Source organism: Homarus americanus, unplaced genomic scaffold (assembly GCF_018991925.1).
Source record: "Homarus americanus isolate GMGI-L3 unplaced genomic scaffold, GMGI_Hamer_2.0 scaffold7626, whole genome shotgun sequence".
Taxonomy (NCBI): Eukaryota; Metazoa; Arthropoda; class Malacostraca; order Decapoda; family Nephropidae; genus Homarus; species Homarus americanus.
The window spans coordinates 3,624,262-3,639,167 of record NW_024718273.1 but is presented as its reverse complement, the minus strand read 5'-3'; the positions used below and the strand labels follow the sequence as shown (position 1 = coordinate 3,639,167).

The 14,906-nt window shown below is 37.7% G+C and overlaps 1 protein-coding gene across 1 annotated transcript in view; it reads left to right on the top strand.

Moving 5' to 3' along the window:
* The first annotated feature begins 319 nt into the window (after positions 1 to 319).
* Positions 320 to 14,906, top strand: part of LOC121859377 — a 31,828-nt gene continuing 17,241 nt past the window's right edge. The window contains exons 1-2 of the mRNA XM_042356155.1: positions 320 to 660; positions 9,785 to 9,966. Coding sequence (XP_042212089.1) covers positions 366 to 660; positions 9,785 to 9,966 — 477 coding nt within the window. The 5' untranslated portion in view covers positions 320 to 365. The remainder of the gene's footprint in view (positions 661 to 9,784; positions 9,967 to 14,906) is intronic.

Genomic DNA, 14,906 nt, shown 5'->3' with positions numbered 1-14,906 from the left:
AAAAAGAGTATAATATGCTATGCTGTACTATGTAATGTAAAACGAGATATTTAATTAGCGTAATAAAAAAGTGATAACGTTTCCTCTATGAGAAATAAAACACAAGTTTTCAAACACCTTGTATCCTAATGGCCGATTTCATTTTAAATAAATATAGTTTGTTTTTTCCTTTTGTTTTTATTTTTATTAATTATATTTCATTTATTTTTTTAAGTATTAATTATATTACATTTTATTGAAGACTTTTTTGTGTTTATTATAAATAGAGTTTCAATAATTTCCAAGCGGGAAGAAGACGGTAATAATAGCAAAGGCGATGTAAACATTGTAAATGGACGCTTCTTCATATACGCCACAGTTTAAATATGGAAGAGTCAATTACTATTAAGGTAGAAGATCCCCAAACGGTTGAGGAAGCTGTTATAAATGCAGAAATTGTCACAGATCCAGATAGCAATAGTGCGAGAGCCGAGAAGACGATAGAGTTGCCTTGTAGTCCATCAACACCCTCACACCATGATTATTTTGATGTTATGCTGAAACACACCTTTGGTTATGTCTATACTGTGGAGAAGGCAAACGAGACTTTAAGTTTATTTCAAGAGAGAACTTTGAATCGGTTTGTTTGTTACAAGGTTCAGAGAAGTTTTGGAAGAGATGGTAAGTACTTTTGACTACAGATAGGGTAAATGTTTTGGTATTAGCACAGTTTCAGCCATAATTGGTTCTCGGGAATTTTGACCGATGTTCTTGCTATATCTCCGGTAAAAATTTACGGCTTCACAGCCGCTTATTTTTCACAGAAAAAGAATTCTTAAATAGCTGCAACTTCACTGTTATATGGTGAACACCTCCGTAGTTATGGCAAATGACACCAGGCAACTGAATATTGAAAATAGGTTTTTCTAGTGTAAGTCATCGTGTTAAATACAAGGATGACCTTAATTGTCATCGCAAATGACTAGTAGTTGAGATATTTGAAAAAAAAAGTGGAAGGTCAAACAATGTAAAAACCTAAAAAATAAAATATATATATATCCAAACCAAACCAGACCTAACCCCTAGTGCATAAGAAAGTTACCTTAAGTAAGAGATACAGGAGGATATAGTGATGTGACTTGAATGAGGTAGTGGTATCTTTGTCAGTGTCCGTCTCTTACCACAGTACCATGCAGGGCCATCTACCATTTCCAAGAGGGAGGACATTTATTTAATTTATTTGTGTGACACCTATTTTTTTACGGTCCGACTAATTACCCAAATGTAGCCGCAATGAAGTCAAATGATGGTCCTACATGAATAAATCGGACTGCCAACCACTTCTCGACTAGTATTTGGTGTTACAAAGTCACAAAAAATTGGAAAACTTAATTTAAACTGAGTTAATAGATCGCGTGCTTGTACTGAGGGAGCGAGTAATTACCCAAATGTACCCAAATGTAGTTGCAATGAAGTCAAATGATGGTCCTACAAGCGTAAATCGGGCTGTGAATCACTTCTCGATTATTATTTGGTGTCATAAAGTCACAAAAAATTGGTAAACTTAATTTAATCTGAGTTGTATTAGGTTAGGTTAGGTTAGGTACATGCACTCGATCTATTAACTCAGATTAAATTAAGTTTACCAATTTTTTGTGACTTCATGACACCAAATACTAGTCAAGAAGTGATTGGCAGTCCGATTTATTCACGTAGGACCATCATTTGACTTCATTGCGGCTACATTTGGGTACATTTGGGTAATTAATCGCTCCTTCGGTACATGCACGCAATCTATTAACTCAGATTAAATTAAGTGTTCCTTTTTTTTACTTTGTGACACCAAATACTAGTCGAGAAGTGATTGGCAGTCCGATTTATTCATGTAGGACCATTATTTGACTTCATTGCGGCTACATTTGGGTAATTAGGCGGACCCATTTTTTTAACCTAAATAAGCATGTTTAATGATGAGTTGAAAATATATAAAACATTGTACAGGTATAAAATACACAAAACATACTTATAAAAATTGTTGATTTGTCAAATATCACTATAATGTGATGAATGCTATTGTGGTCATTTTTATAAAATTTAAAATTTTTGGAAATGCACTGTATATATTACATACATACATTCATACAGTATAAATAAAGAACTGAAAGAAATGAATATTCATTTTTACTCCTGCTGAAACAACATATGCTAACCAAATTGAAGCAAGAACAAAAAAGTCAACCACTATACACTGCGGCCTTGGGCAGACTGACCATCTCGGACGTGTTGACAGTGTTGACCACTTGACTCGTACTATCATACAATGCGGCTCATCAGCAGTGTTCACAATGCAACTACATTTAATAAAAATACATTAACGGTTATTATGGCCTTCAGTTCCCGCTGTTTTAAAAGTATACCTAAGGTAATTTACATAATTCTTTTTATTCCGACAACAAAAAGGAGGACAAATTAATGTCTGGCACGAGGTAGCGCCGGACGAAGGACAGAGTGCTCAAAAGCCGGACGTTTGGCCACCATACATGGTACTGACACTCTGAATTACTTCTCGGACACTTTACTGTACTGACGAAACAAAAACACCGTGAGCCCTAAAAATGACAACGGTTGCTGATTCATTGTCCAAAATGCTCTGAATAATACGACAGCCAGCCCATGTACATCCATTTTACGCAAACGCCCGCTTCCAAGTGACCACGAATGCTGATTAGCGCACGTGTATTACGTCGCTTCAACACACGCTGATTGGCGAGCATGACTATGACGTTACATCAACACACGCTGATTGGCCAAATATTTTATTTTACTTTTCTTTTGTTTTCTTCTTTTTTTTTTTTACATTTACTCAAAAACTATAAATTTTTGGCGGAAACGTTATAGAATAAAATAATTTTATTTTATTTTCTCTCTCCCAATGTATCTCCCTCAATATTCAGTTGCTGGTGTCATTTTCTAAATATTCACTGGCAAATGTGTTAAAAATTAGTTACAGCTATTTCTAAATGAAACCTAACCTAACCTTAGTTGATAAGAAAAACAAACAGCAAAACTGTTGTTAGAACACCTAATCAAAGAAACCCACCTAACCTTGTCTAACTTCCTAGCTGTGAGGCTCAACCCTCCGGCATATTAAACAGAAAGAACTTACTATTATATGGTGTAATTTGACATTTTTGGTGGACGTGAGAGCAACAACCTGATTCATGTGTATTCCTGTGGTGAGGATGAGTCGGGGAAGAGGGAATTAAGGGATAGGCCGACATGGCCAAGGGGTGCCGCTGCTCAGCAGAAGCAGCGCCTGAATAGGCCTTGACCCTTCGGTGGTCAAGGATGAAGTGCAGATAAGCATGGGGTAACTCTCTGGGAAACCACTAGAGGTCTCTACTTGTCATTATTTCATAGGCAGCGTAGACTAAAGAACTCTCCGAATATGCTCACTTAATTTCTTACCCCCAGATATTTATTTTCGTTAATATTCATTTCCGATGGAAGTGTTTCTCGGAAAAGTTGTTGTAAATTAGGAGATATGGCTAATATGGAGGACTTCACAGCTGACGAGTTATTTGTTTTGATATTTATATTCTTAATGCCATATATTTTCATCACTGAGTTGTGATATAATAACACTAGGCAACAAATGTTTTAAAATAATCCGGAACATGGTTCAGAGCAGCTTCCTTTTGGTAATTTTGAGGTGCTGATTTCAAATCTGGCAATGAAAATTCTCTGGCACGTACAGTTTATTTTTTATAAAAAAAAATATTACAAATATAAAAAGTGAAAACTAATATTTTTCCTGTTATTCCTGTTATTTTTTTCCACGTCATCACACTAAAATTCAATAAAGAATGAAAACAATCCTAAGAAGACACAAAAGTATTAAATTAGCCAGTTTGGGCATTTGTTATTTTATTTCATCCTTTTATGTGTTGTTTTGTCCTCCGATTGTATAAACCATCAATAGTCCCCCATCATGGCAGGATCCCATCTACCCCGTTACCTTTACTCCAGACGTCTAATGTCCTCATGAAATCGCTCTCCCTGTTTATCACTAACCGGCCCCAGATTCTCAGGAAAAAAGTCCAAGTGTGAGTTTAAGAGGTGGACCTTTAGGGACATCCTGTCTCCTAAGTTTTGTAGTTTTTTAAGAGTTCCTTTACAAGTTGGCAATAATTTTCTTCCTTCTTGTTTCCAAGAAACCATGAATACAGATGTGAAGGATTTCCATGCAGCTAGCTAATTTTCATTCAGTTTGTTTTCAAAGTCGTCATCACGAAGTAACTTTCTTATCTGTGGGCCAACAAAGACATCCTTTTTGACTTTAGATATCACTGAGCTGTGGGAATTTTCCCTTCAAGAACATGCACCCATCACCTTGTTTGTCCATAGTCTTCACAAAATTCTTCATTCGTCCCAGCTTGATATGTAAGGGGGTAGAAGTACATCGTTTGGGTCTACCAAGGGAGTATATTTAACGTTGCTTTTTCCTGGAACAATCTCTTCTCTCTTTGGCCAGTCCTTTGTGTTGTAGTGTTTTTCTGTTGCTCTGTTGTCCCATAAACACAGAAAACAGCACTATTTCGTGAACCCTCATTGAAGGTCGAATAGACGGGCTATAACCTTCAAATCGCCGCAGATCTGCCATCTATACTACTTGTATTTAATAGCAGTCAGTATTTCCTCCATACTATAATAGGTTTCCTTCAAACCTACAGAATGCTTCACTGGAACTGAGGGCTTCTGGTTCCCATTATGCAACAACACTGCTTTCAAACTAAACTTGGGGTAATCTATGAAAAACCACCATTCCTTTGGGTCATGTTTCTCTCCCAACTCTGACATCAGTCCATCTACATTAGTACACACACAGAGAGAATCCTGCATACTGTAGAATGAAAGTAATGTAATATTTCTTTTCCTAAAAACAGACATTCTTATTTGTTTCCCTAGCAAGTTCCATTCCTGCAGTCTTGATGCTAAAAATTCCGCCTGCTGTTTTGACAGAGGAAGATCATGTACAAGATCATTAAGTTTACTTTATTCTATAAGATGTGGTTCATTGGAAGTCTGGTCAATGAAATGAGAATCATGGGATGATTCTGGAATTTCTTCCTCAATTTCCTCATCTGAAGTTGAGAGCTCTTCCAAATTAGCCGGTGGTGTGGGTATAGAGAGGCCTTCTCCGTGAGGAACGGGCCTTATTGCTGAAGGTACATTTTGATACGCAATTTGGTGAATTAACACAGCCTCAGCATTGTACGAGTATTCTCTCCATTCTCCTGTTCAGTATTGTGAACCTTGCATTTAATATATCCCTATCAACACAAATACGTCTCTTATATTCCTACAGTACATATACACACATACTGTATCATAAAAATGTTTTGTAACTGATATTTTTTATTGCCATACTTGAAACCAGCAACCCAAAATTAATAAAGTTCAGCATATTTGATCCATGCTACCAAACCCTTGTCAACTAGTACAGTCTCTCCTCGACTTACGACGGGGTTCGTACCGACGACCAGGTCGTAAGTCGAATTAGTCGTAAATCGAAAAGGCGAAAATAATACATAGACATTCTAAAATGGGTGTCTCTTTTTCTTCTCAGCATCACGAGAACTCTCACTTTTACGCTTGCCAGTCTTGAACCTTCCCTGACCATTAAGTCCCAACAATAATTTAACATATCGAGGAATAAGGAGAAGGTTCATCACAGTGCATATTTCCCTTTAAAGAATTAAGTATCTTCTAACCTCATTCTTACACAGAAAAGCGAAACAGATTCCTTAAAAAAAAGAAGAACTTTAAGGCAATTATTCTTTTTTAAGCGTTGATTCAGGTGTAAAATATTAAATCTACGGCGACTTCGGTGATGAAACGTGTGTCCCACTTATCACTTTTAGTTGGAGTTGAGCGAACATTTTATGTGTTGTATACTGTATGTCTCTAGTTGTGGCAGTTATCCATAAAAGAAATCAATCACTCGTATTGGTAGCTCTCGTTTAAAACTGACAGGCCACATAGTTTGGTGAGGAAAGTGTAGTCACCTTCCACAAAACTCACGTGTTCACACAACTTTTGCTGACAAGTTGCGACAATCTATTGGACGATACTTTAGAGGTGTACCGGTACGCCAAGGAGGAGAAGAACTATTACCGTCTGACGTAGTACTGCTTTCATAAGATGATAAAGGTTATTTCTAAGAACAGTTCCCTTATTGTAATTAGTATTGAGGTGATTTGCAACCTCAACATGAGACCAATTTTCGTTTATTTTTTTGATAGATAGACATTAATCATCTTTTCAACATTAATTCCTACCATTAACATTACGCTTAAAAAAAACTATACTGTATGTGAAAAGCTGGCGAAGCATTATGATATATCACTGTATCCTAGAAATAGCCTAGTGTCTATGGCCACCTCGTCTTTCTCGACTAAGGTGGCAGGATATTGTATTGTAAACTTAGATTTGTGTAGTGATGTTATATTAGATCAGGATTTTATGCAACAACATGATTATGTAAGTGTGAAATTTGGAGGGACGAAACTCCTTTAACAGTAAATGGGTTGATCACTTTATCAATTCCTCCTCCACCTCTTTTCTCTAATGTAATGCCTGATTGTAAGCCCATTGCTACCAAGTCTAGACGATACAGCACCGCCGATCAGAAACTCATTGAGTCTGAAGTCAGTCGACAACTTTTAGAAGGCATTATTGAACCTAGCTCATCTTCTTAGCGGCCACAGGCTCTTGTTACTACTAATGAACGACATAAGAGAAGGATGGTCATAGACTATTCTCAGATTGTGAACTGTTTTACTCAATTTGATGCATACCCACTGCCTCGTATCGATGACTTAGTCAATAAGGTAGCACAGTACCGGTTCTTTACAACCATTGATTTGAAGTCTGCCTATCATCAGATTCCTTTGCATGACTCATGTTTCTAAAAGAAAAAATACATAAGAAAAAACTATTTTAGTAAAAATTTACCGTTATTGCATAAAAAAAATCTTTACCCGAATAAGAAATCTTGAACACTCTTCGTGTAAGATACATTGTCAAATGGTTGAAACAGATTGATAGAATGGCCAGAACACATTACAGCTAGACCCTGACTTACGACGGGGTTAGGGACCCAAATCCAGGTCGTAAGTCCGACATAGATAAAAAATAAAAAATAAATCAATTTTTTTTTTTTAAATTTAAAAATCTACAATGAAATACAGTACACTAAACGTAATAAATAATGAGGAATGGATACAGTACAGTAAAAGTAATAAATAATGAGGAATGGATACAGTGTGACTGAGCACTTACCTTAAATGTAGTCAGCTGAATGCACACAGGGCTCCCTTAATTTTATATTTACAGGATACATGGAGACTATATTAATTGGAAGAAGCAGAAGAGGAGACAGGGTTGGGTGGGTCATCAATGTCGCTTTCTTCAGACAGGTTTATGTGCTGTGAAAACTTGCTGGTTGAAGGTATTGGATCATCTTGAGGGAGTGAAGAGGCAGCACTGGTGGGGCTTGAGGAGACAGCACTGGGGGAATTCTTGAAATAGATGTCCAATTTAGACTGCACAGTTTGCTTTTCTTTTCATTATAAATTTCTCTGTAGCGAGCAAGTGCATCTTGGATCGTTCTGTCAACTTTGGCATAACGCTCATAATTTTTATCCATGCCATCAAACATTTGCATTCCTTTATTAATTGTAGCAAATGCCTCTGCCATTTGTTTCACTGAAAACTTTTTGGGGGGTGCAGGCTCTTCTGCTACATTTTGTCTCTTCTTCCTCTGCAATTTTCTGTGCATCTAGTTCAATAAGATCCTCGTTACTGAGCTCTTCTGCTACACTTTCAACCAACTGTCCAACATCTTCAGTATCAATTTCTAACTCCAGCTGTTTACCTAACTCCACTATCGTGTTACTAATATCCGAAATAACTTCATTTTCATTAAATCCTTTGAAACTGTGCACATATCTTTTCAGGATTTTCTTCCATATTCCATTCATGCAATGTTTTGTAACCTGATCCCATGCTGCACTAATGTTTTTTATACATGACAAAATGTTGTACTCCTTTCAAAACTCTCTGAGCGTTTTCTCACCTTCAGTAGCAGCAACAGCCTGAGCGAAGGTCGTGCGTAAATAATATGCTTTAAAGGCCGCAATAGCACCTTGATCCATGGGTTGGATGATAGAGGTAGTGTTAGGTGGAATGTACCTTAACATCAGGGTGCATGTCGTCCATGTGTAGTGGGTGTCCCGGAGCATTATCCAAAATCAGTAAAATCTTGAATGGAATCCGTTGTTGCAGACAATACTCCTTGGCTCGTGGAATGAAACAAGTCATGAACCAATCCTCAAACAGTACTAGGGTCATCCAGGCTTTCTTATTACTGAGATAAAACACTGGCAGTGTGTGCTTGCTGACATGTTTAAAAGCCCTGGGGTTCTCTGAATGATAGATCATGAAGGGCTTTAGCTTGAAACCAGCAACATTCCCCCCAACAGAAGTGTAATTCTGTCCTTGAATGCCTTGAATCCGGGCATTGTTTTTGCCTCTTTGTGGATGTATGTCCGCTCAGGCATGCGCTTCCACAATAATCCAGTCTCATCCACATTGAATATTTGCTCAGGCAAATAATTCCCTTCCACAATCACTTCATCTAACTCCTCCTTAAAAGCTTCGGCAGCATCAACATCGGCACTAGCTGCCTCTCCACTCACCTTAACATTGTGTAGACTGTAGCGTTTTTTAAATCTATCAAACCACCCTTGACTTCCTGTAAATGTTTGATCACATTCATCTCCTGCCTGCTCCTTCAGGCTTTGGAACAGGCTTCTTGCTTTAGCCTGTATGGTTAGAAGGCTTAAGGGTACACGCTTCTGTATCTGGTCTTCTATCCATATCACCAATAATTTTTCCATGTCGTGAATAGGACCTTATCTTCTCTTTGATATTATAGTTCCCTTTATAGGTGTTGTTCCTTTCACTACTTCACGAATACGTTCCTTGTCCTTCAGAATAGTGGGTATAGTCGAGTGTGAGAAACCTAGGTCGCGTGAGATTGTTGCTACTGTTTTTCCATTCTCATGCTGTGTTATTATCTTAATTTTCATCTCAAAAGTAATTGCCTGTCTCCTTTTCTTTGGAACACCACCAGCACTCTCACTTTTACGCTTTCCAGTCATTATAAAGTCAATTAAATATGATAATAACGAAAGTTCACAGCGCGATCAGTATAGGATACGATAGCCAAACACAAACAAAGCGCCCCACTGAGTGAGTGTACCCATGAGGCGACCTGAGACGCGCCACCCACTCGCCCCAGACGGAAACGTTTCGGTATCGAAAATGCGCGCATCATTTGAAAATATTTTTGGTCACGACTGCCGCGGTCGTGTCCCGACGGACGTACGGTCAAAGCAGGTCGTAAGTACCAATGGAAAGTAAGTCCATGTGGTCGTAAGTCGGGGTCTAGCTGTATTCCAGAAGTGTGGCCAACTTTCAACTGAATACAAATTTTGGTGCAAATTCCTACATTAGAGGAGAGGAATGACTTGCAAGAGACAGTACTGTTACATCATATGATTTAACATAGTTTCACTCACTCTCTTCTTACTACTGATTAATGCCCTACACCATCAAAGACCCCCTTTTTTTATGTACAGTAACTGAATACAAGAAGGTATTCTGTTCCCATGTGTAATACTGTACCTGAACTGTACAGTAATTGGTTTATTAAATTAATATTGATTTTATTCTTCAGATTGGACTGCAGAAAATCATAAAATTCTGTGGCATCAAGATGAGCAAAAGATTAAAACTGAAAATTACACTCCCATGTATGATGGCATCCCGTACATTCTCCTCGGCAGCAAACTATTGGAGTGCCAGTTTGGTATTGATAGAAATGTTTATCAGAAGCAGAAACACTATGCAAAAAGGAATGTGAGTACAGTAAAGTATTATAATGCTAGTACAGTATTACTATATCCAGTGTATACATGATTTGATTACAGAACAGTACTGTACAGTATTTCCATAACTGCTCATCAAATTTAAAATTTTTTTTTTTAATTTAGTGAGTTTGTTTTTCTTGTCTGAATATTTGACTTCTCTTCTCACATCTTGCAACTCATATGTCTCGACTGCACATACAGTTATCCCTCACTTAGCATTAATTCACTTAATGTTAATTCAGTTTAGCTCAAAAAAATTTTTACACCCCTTTCTCACTTAGTGTTAGGCCAAAATACAGTTTAGCGATAGTTTGACTCACTGGAAAGGGGAAAAACTGGGTATGAGGTGACCTGTGAGATGGTATGTTGCCATTGTTACATGTAATGGAACTATAAAAGTTGTGGACATATTATTTCAACACTCTAATGTGATTTAGATATAAAAGAAAATATAATATAAAACTATAACAAAATTAAGAGCACAATAATTATACAGTGGTCCCTCGGTTAACGAACACAATCCGTTCCAGCAGGTTGTTCGTTAACCGAAACCATTGTTTCAATGGGTTTTTAGGTAATTGGTTCCAGCTCACCGAAAATTGCCTAAATTCAACAAAAATGGTAGAAAAGTTCACTTACTTTGAGGTGTGTATGTAGAAGGCTCCTGGATGATGATGATGGGAATTAGAATGGGGGTGGAGGAGAAGGAAGAAGAGAAGGCATTGGGGTGGAAGAGAAGTCACCCTATGCCACCATTTCCCCCATAAAATTTTAGTTCTCTTGGTGTATTTCAAGATTATTTTCTTTAAATCAACACTGCACTGCATTATATATTGTCAATATGTAAAATATATTTCATAATGACCAATAATTTGCTTGGAACACAGAAAAAAAGCGTTTAGTTGAAGAGAGTCTCAAGCAAGATGTTACCTCCAGTGAAAACAGAAAGAGACTAACACCTGTTTGCTGTGTTAAGAGGCCGGATGCCGCGCATTAAACTAGTCACTTTACCTTCAATTATGTTCAATAATTGTTTAAATGACTAAAAAATTTAATATTAAACTTTTAAAATTATTGAATAGTATAAACTTCTTGATATTTACTAAAATAGTAAGGAATTTAAGCCCTAGAACCGATTAATGTATTGGCGGACTAATACTAAAGCTGGTTGACCGGCCAGTGCAAGCAAAAACATGTTGAGGTCAGTTCGTAAGAAATTCGTTAACCGAATTTTTTTTCGTTAACCGAATTTAAGAATCTTATGGGAGGCAGTTCGTTAACCGAAATTTCGTTAACCGAGGCGTTCGTTAACCGAGGGACCACTGTATTCCTGACAATGGTTATGTAAATAAAAAATGCATAAACCAAACAGTGTAGATAGTGGATATTAGGGGTTTGTTATTATGGGTTCACCACCGATTTTCTGGCACCCTTGGATCCAAAGCCATGCCGGATTATCCGTTTTGCCGGATCAACCGAGGTCAGGTAATAATAAATCAACAATACACCTCTGACCCACTAATTATACACCTCCTGTGTCTCTAAAGCACCATGGACTGGTAGAAACTTAAATTAAACAAATATTAAATGTAAATTGAATTTGAAAAAGCCATAAATTTGAGCAACATTACTGTACAGTAATATCTACGTTAGCTGGAATCCCTCAAATCCGGAACTCTCCGATAACCGGAATTAAAATTTGCTCGAAAAATCATTCCCAAAGCCGAAATTTAAAAAAAAATCTGACTTTGGGGGAGCAAATTTTCCAAGGTTGAAAATCGAGAGCATTTTCTGAAAATGTCTTGACTAAACACGAAACCTTAAGTATTTTTAGGGAGATTGTGAGAATTATAAGTATAAATGAGTAAAGTTGTATCCCTTCAACATTACATTACATAACATTTTAGAATATGGAGTGAGAAAGGTGTGGGTGATTAGAGAGATGGAGTGGAAAGGAGTGGTAACATGCACCAGTTTTGCCAAGAGATAAGCTCCTTAACAGCTGATCTTTTAATTTGCCTCCATGCAGTCACACAACAAGACCCTCACTGGAGGCTTGTTGTCTTAATTCCCGTGTGTGTGTGTGTTTTGAGCTTGCCAAGCACATTGTAGATTTGAAGAAGTTGATGAAGAGTTTGTTCAGGAGTCAGGTGGTGAGGTGACATGCCAAGACACTTACACAACACACACATTAACAGCACTACTAAACCATTGTCTTATAACATTTTACATTATAATTTATATTTTAAAATTACAGTAATTGATACATGATGGCTCGACAGGGCTACTTTTGCACTTAGACAACTGGATAATGAATAAACCAGGGCATATGGAGACTCATTATACACTAGTGATGTCACAAAGCTTTGAAACTGCAACCACTTTAATTATCACAACCTGTACTTAAATGTTCTAAGTTAATTACTAAAATTATTATGTATAGTGCAAAATAAGGGATATTTATACTCAAATTAATTGCAATCTTACAAGAATTTCAGCAATGCAAGTTATATTCTCCTAAGTCAAATCAGTTACATTTTGTAAGCAAAACAATAAAACCTTCTGCCTTTATCCTTAAGTACTGTATGCGTTAATCTCTCCCCCACCCCTCCTCCCAGCCTGAGGAAAAGGGTCTGTTGGGGGTAAAAGTGACCGCAACACCCTCCCCCCAAACGGCTAATTCACCGTGTGTGTGTGTGTCAGTGTGGAGTGTGTGTGTGTGTGTGTACATAAGATAAATGACACTGTTTCCATGAGTACATATGTTGCCTCCCGCTCAGTCTCACTTTTTTTCTCTACCAATTCATTGATCACTTCTATTGTACGTACATTACATAACATTAATTAAAAGATACATACAGTATTTTTTACATTAATTTTACTACTGTACATCTACAACCATTATTAGTCAAGGCTTTAATGTACACTCGCACCAAAAAGTATCGGTGCAGGGTGAGATTGACGACTTCCGAAACGATAAGTATACAATGTGATATGTCGGGAGAGTTGGTAAGTGTATCCTCATAACCCCCCCCACCACCACCACTAGGTGTTGCCATATTGCTGACAATCAGTGTGTTTGTTTCCTCTTTTCGGATTGTTGCTTTGTGTCGACTGAATGATGAGCGAGGGTTTGGTCTCGGTGAACATGGGTAGAAAAAAGAGGCAATATGAAGCAGTAGAGATCTACACATGCCAGACGAAATGGAAACCTCAGAGGGAACACGAGGAGCTATTATTGTCCTTCGTAACAAAGGGTTCGGCTTCACAGATATTAGCCAGCGGGTTGGTGTCCACAGGAACACCCTTGCACGATGGATTCGGCGATACCTCGAAACTGGTGCTACAGACGACAGGTCTCGGAGCGGCCGTCTGCGCTGCACCACCCCTCAGGACGACCAGTTTGAGTGGTTTATTTGGTAGCATAAATTAATGTGGCAATATTCGCAAGTATCACAAATAATTTTGTTAACAGGGAGCTCCTCATATTCCATACTGTCCATTTATCACCACCCGACCTTATTTATAATGGTTTGTTTCACTTGACCAGGCCATAGTAGCAGCTCAGCAGGATTACAGGGCTGCCAACATACGGCTGGAACAACTCACCTTTCCCAATACTTATCGTCACTGGTCTCAAATTGTTCACACTACAGTATGCACTGATACTTTTTGTTGCGAGTGTACACAAGATCAATACAATAAGCTCTAATACCTGCTCATTTCATCCCAAATACTATTGGATAATTGCTTTGGAAAAATCCCTAAATGGTAACTGTAAGCTGACGGGAATCAGTCCTGTCCATATGGTAGGAGATGCCGACTGCACCCCCCCACCAAGAGATCACTACACATAGGTGTATAGTCAACTTGTTTCATGATAGATGACTCATCAATGAGTAATATGGTATAAAATCAAGAAATTTTCAGGGAATCTTTTGAATATACGTACAGTCAGTTCTGCTACAACGCGATAATTGTGTTCTTGTAAAACCTCGCGTTGTAGAAATTCACACAATAGAAATAACAGGGCTGAATGGAGAAAATAGGTTTAGGTGCAGATTACTCGAAATCGAAAAAATTTTAGTAGTTAGCCTAACACAAACGATAGCACAGTCTCAATAAATGTTACATTCATATATAATTATGAAATCATTCAGTAAATGTTACACTTTATCTTGAAAAAATATGAATATAACTTGATAGGGGAGAAGGGTGATGTTGAGGTTGAGTAGTCATGCAGACAGGAGTTGAGAGTTGTCATCATCAGGTGCAATTTTTGTTGCATGGTTGGGACGAAAAAAAAGTCTAATTCCAGAAGTGGATGGCTGTGGTTCAGTGTCATCAGACTGCTTCTTGGGGGTTGACTTATAAAAGACGTCTAATGTTTGCTGCTTTGCCGCCTTTCTTCTTTTACAAAGAAGCTGTTCATCAGGTGCCCAAAAAGATTTAACACCGCGAACTGCAATCCTGCTTCTTTATTCCCGTTGCACACACAATATCACATGTTCTTTCCTTACATTCAAAACGCTTGATAACATCAAGCTTCTCTTCAAGTGTTATAGCCTTTCTTTTTAGATCACCACCGGGAATGCGATCACCAGAACGCTTCTTGGGGATATTCTTCTTTTCCGTATTAACAGTTAATACCACAAAATTGGGGAAATTGTAAGCAAAAATCGCTGAGGAAGCTTCAAAACAACCCACGTGTTTCAACTGATTGTGTGATGGAAACAGAGAGCGCGGGTGTAAAACGCTATTAGTCCGCACTGCGAAACACTGTTTTTATTTATTTTTTTCATACACTGTTTATGGGAACAGCTAAATTTGCAAAAAAAGGATGAAATTTATAGAGTCCCTATCAAATAACACTTCACAAACAAAACACATGAATCAATTGAACATGTGATGCCGAACGTGAACTGTAAA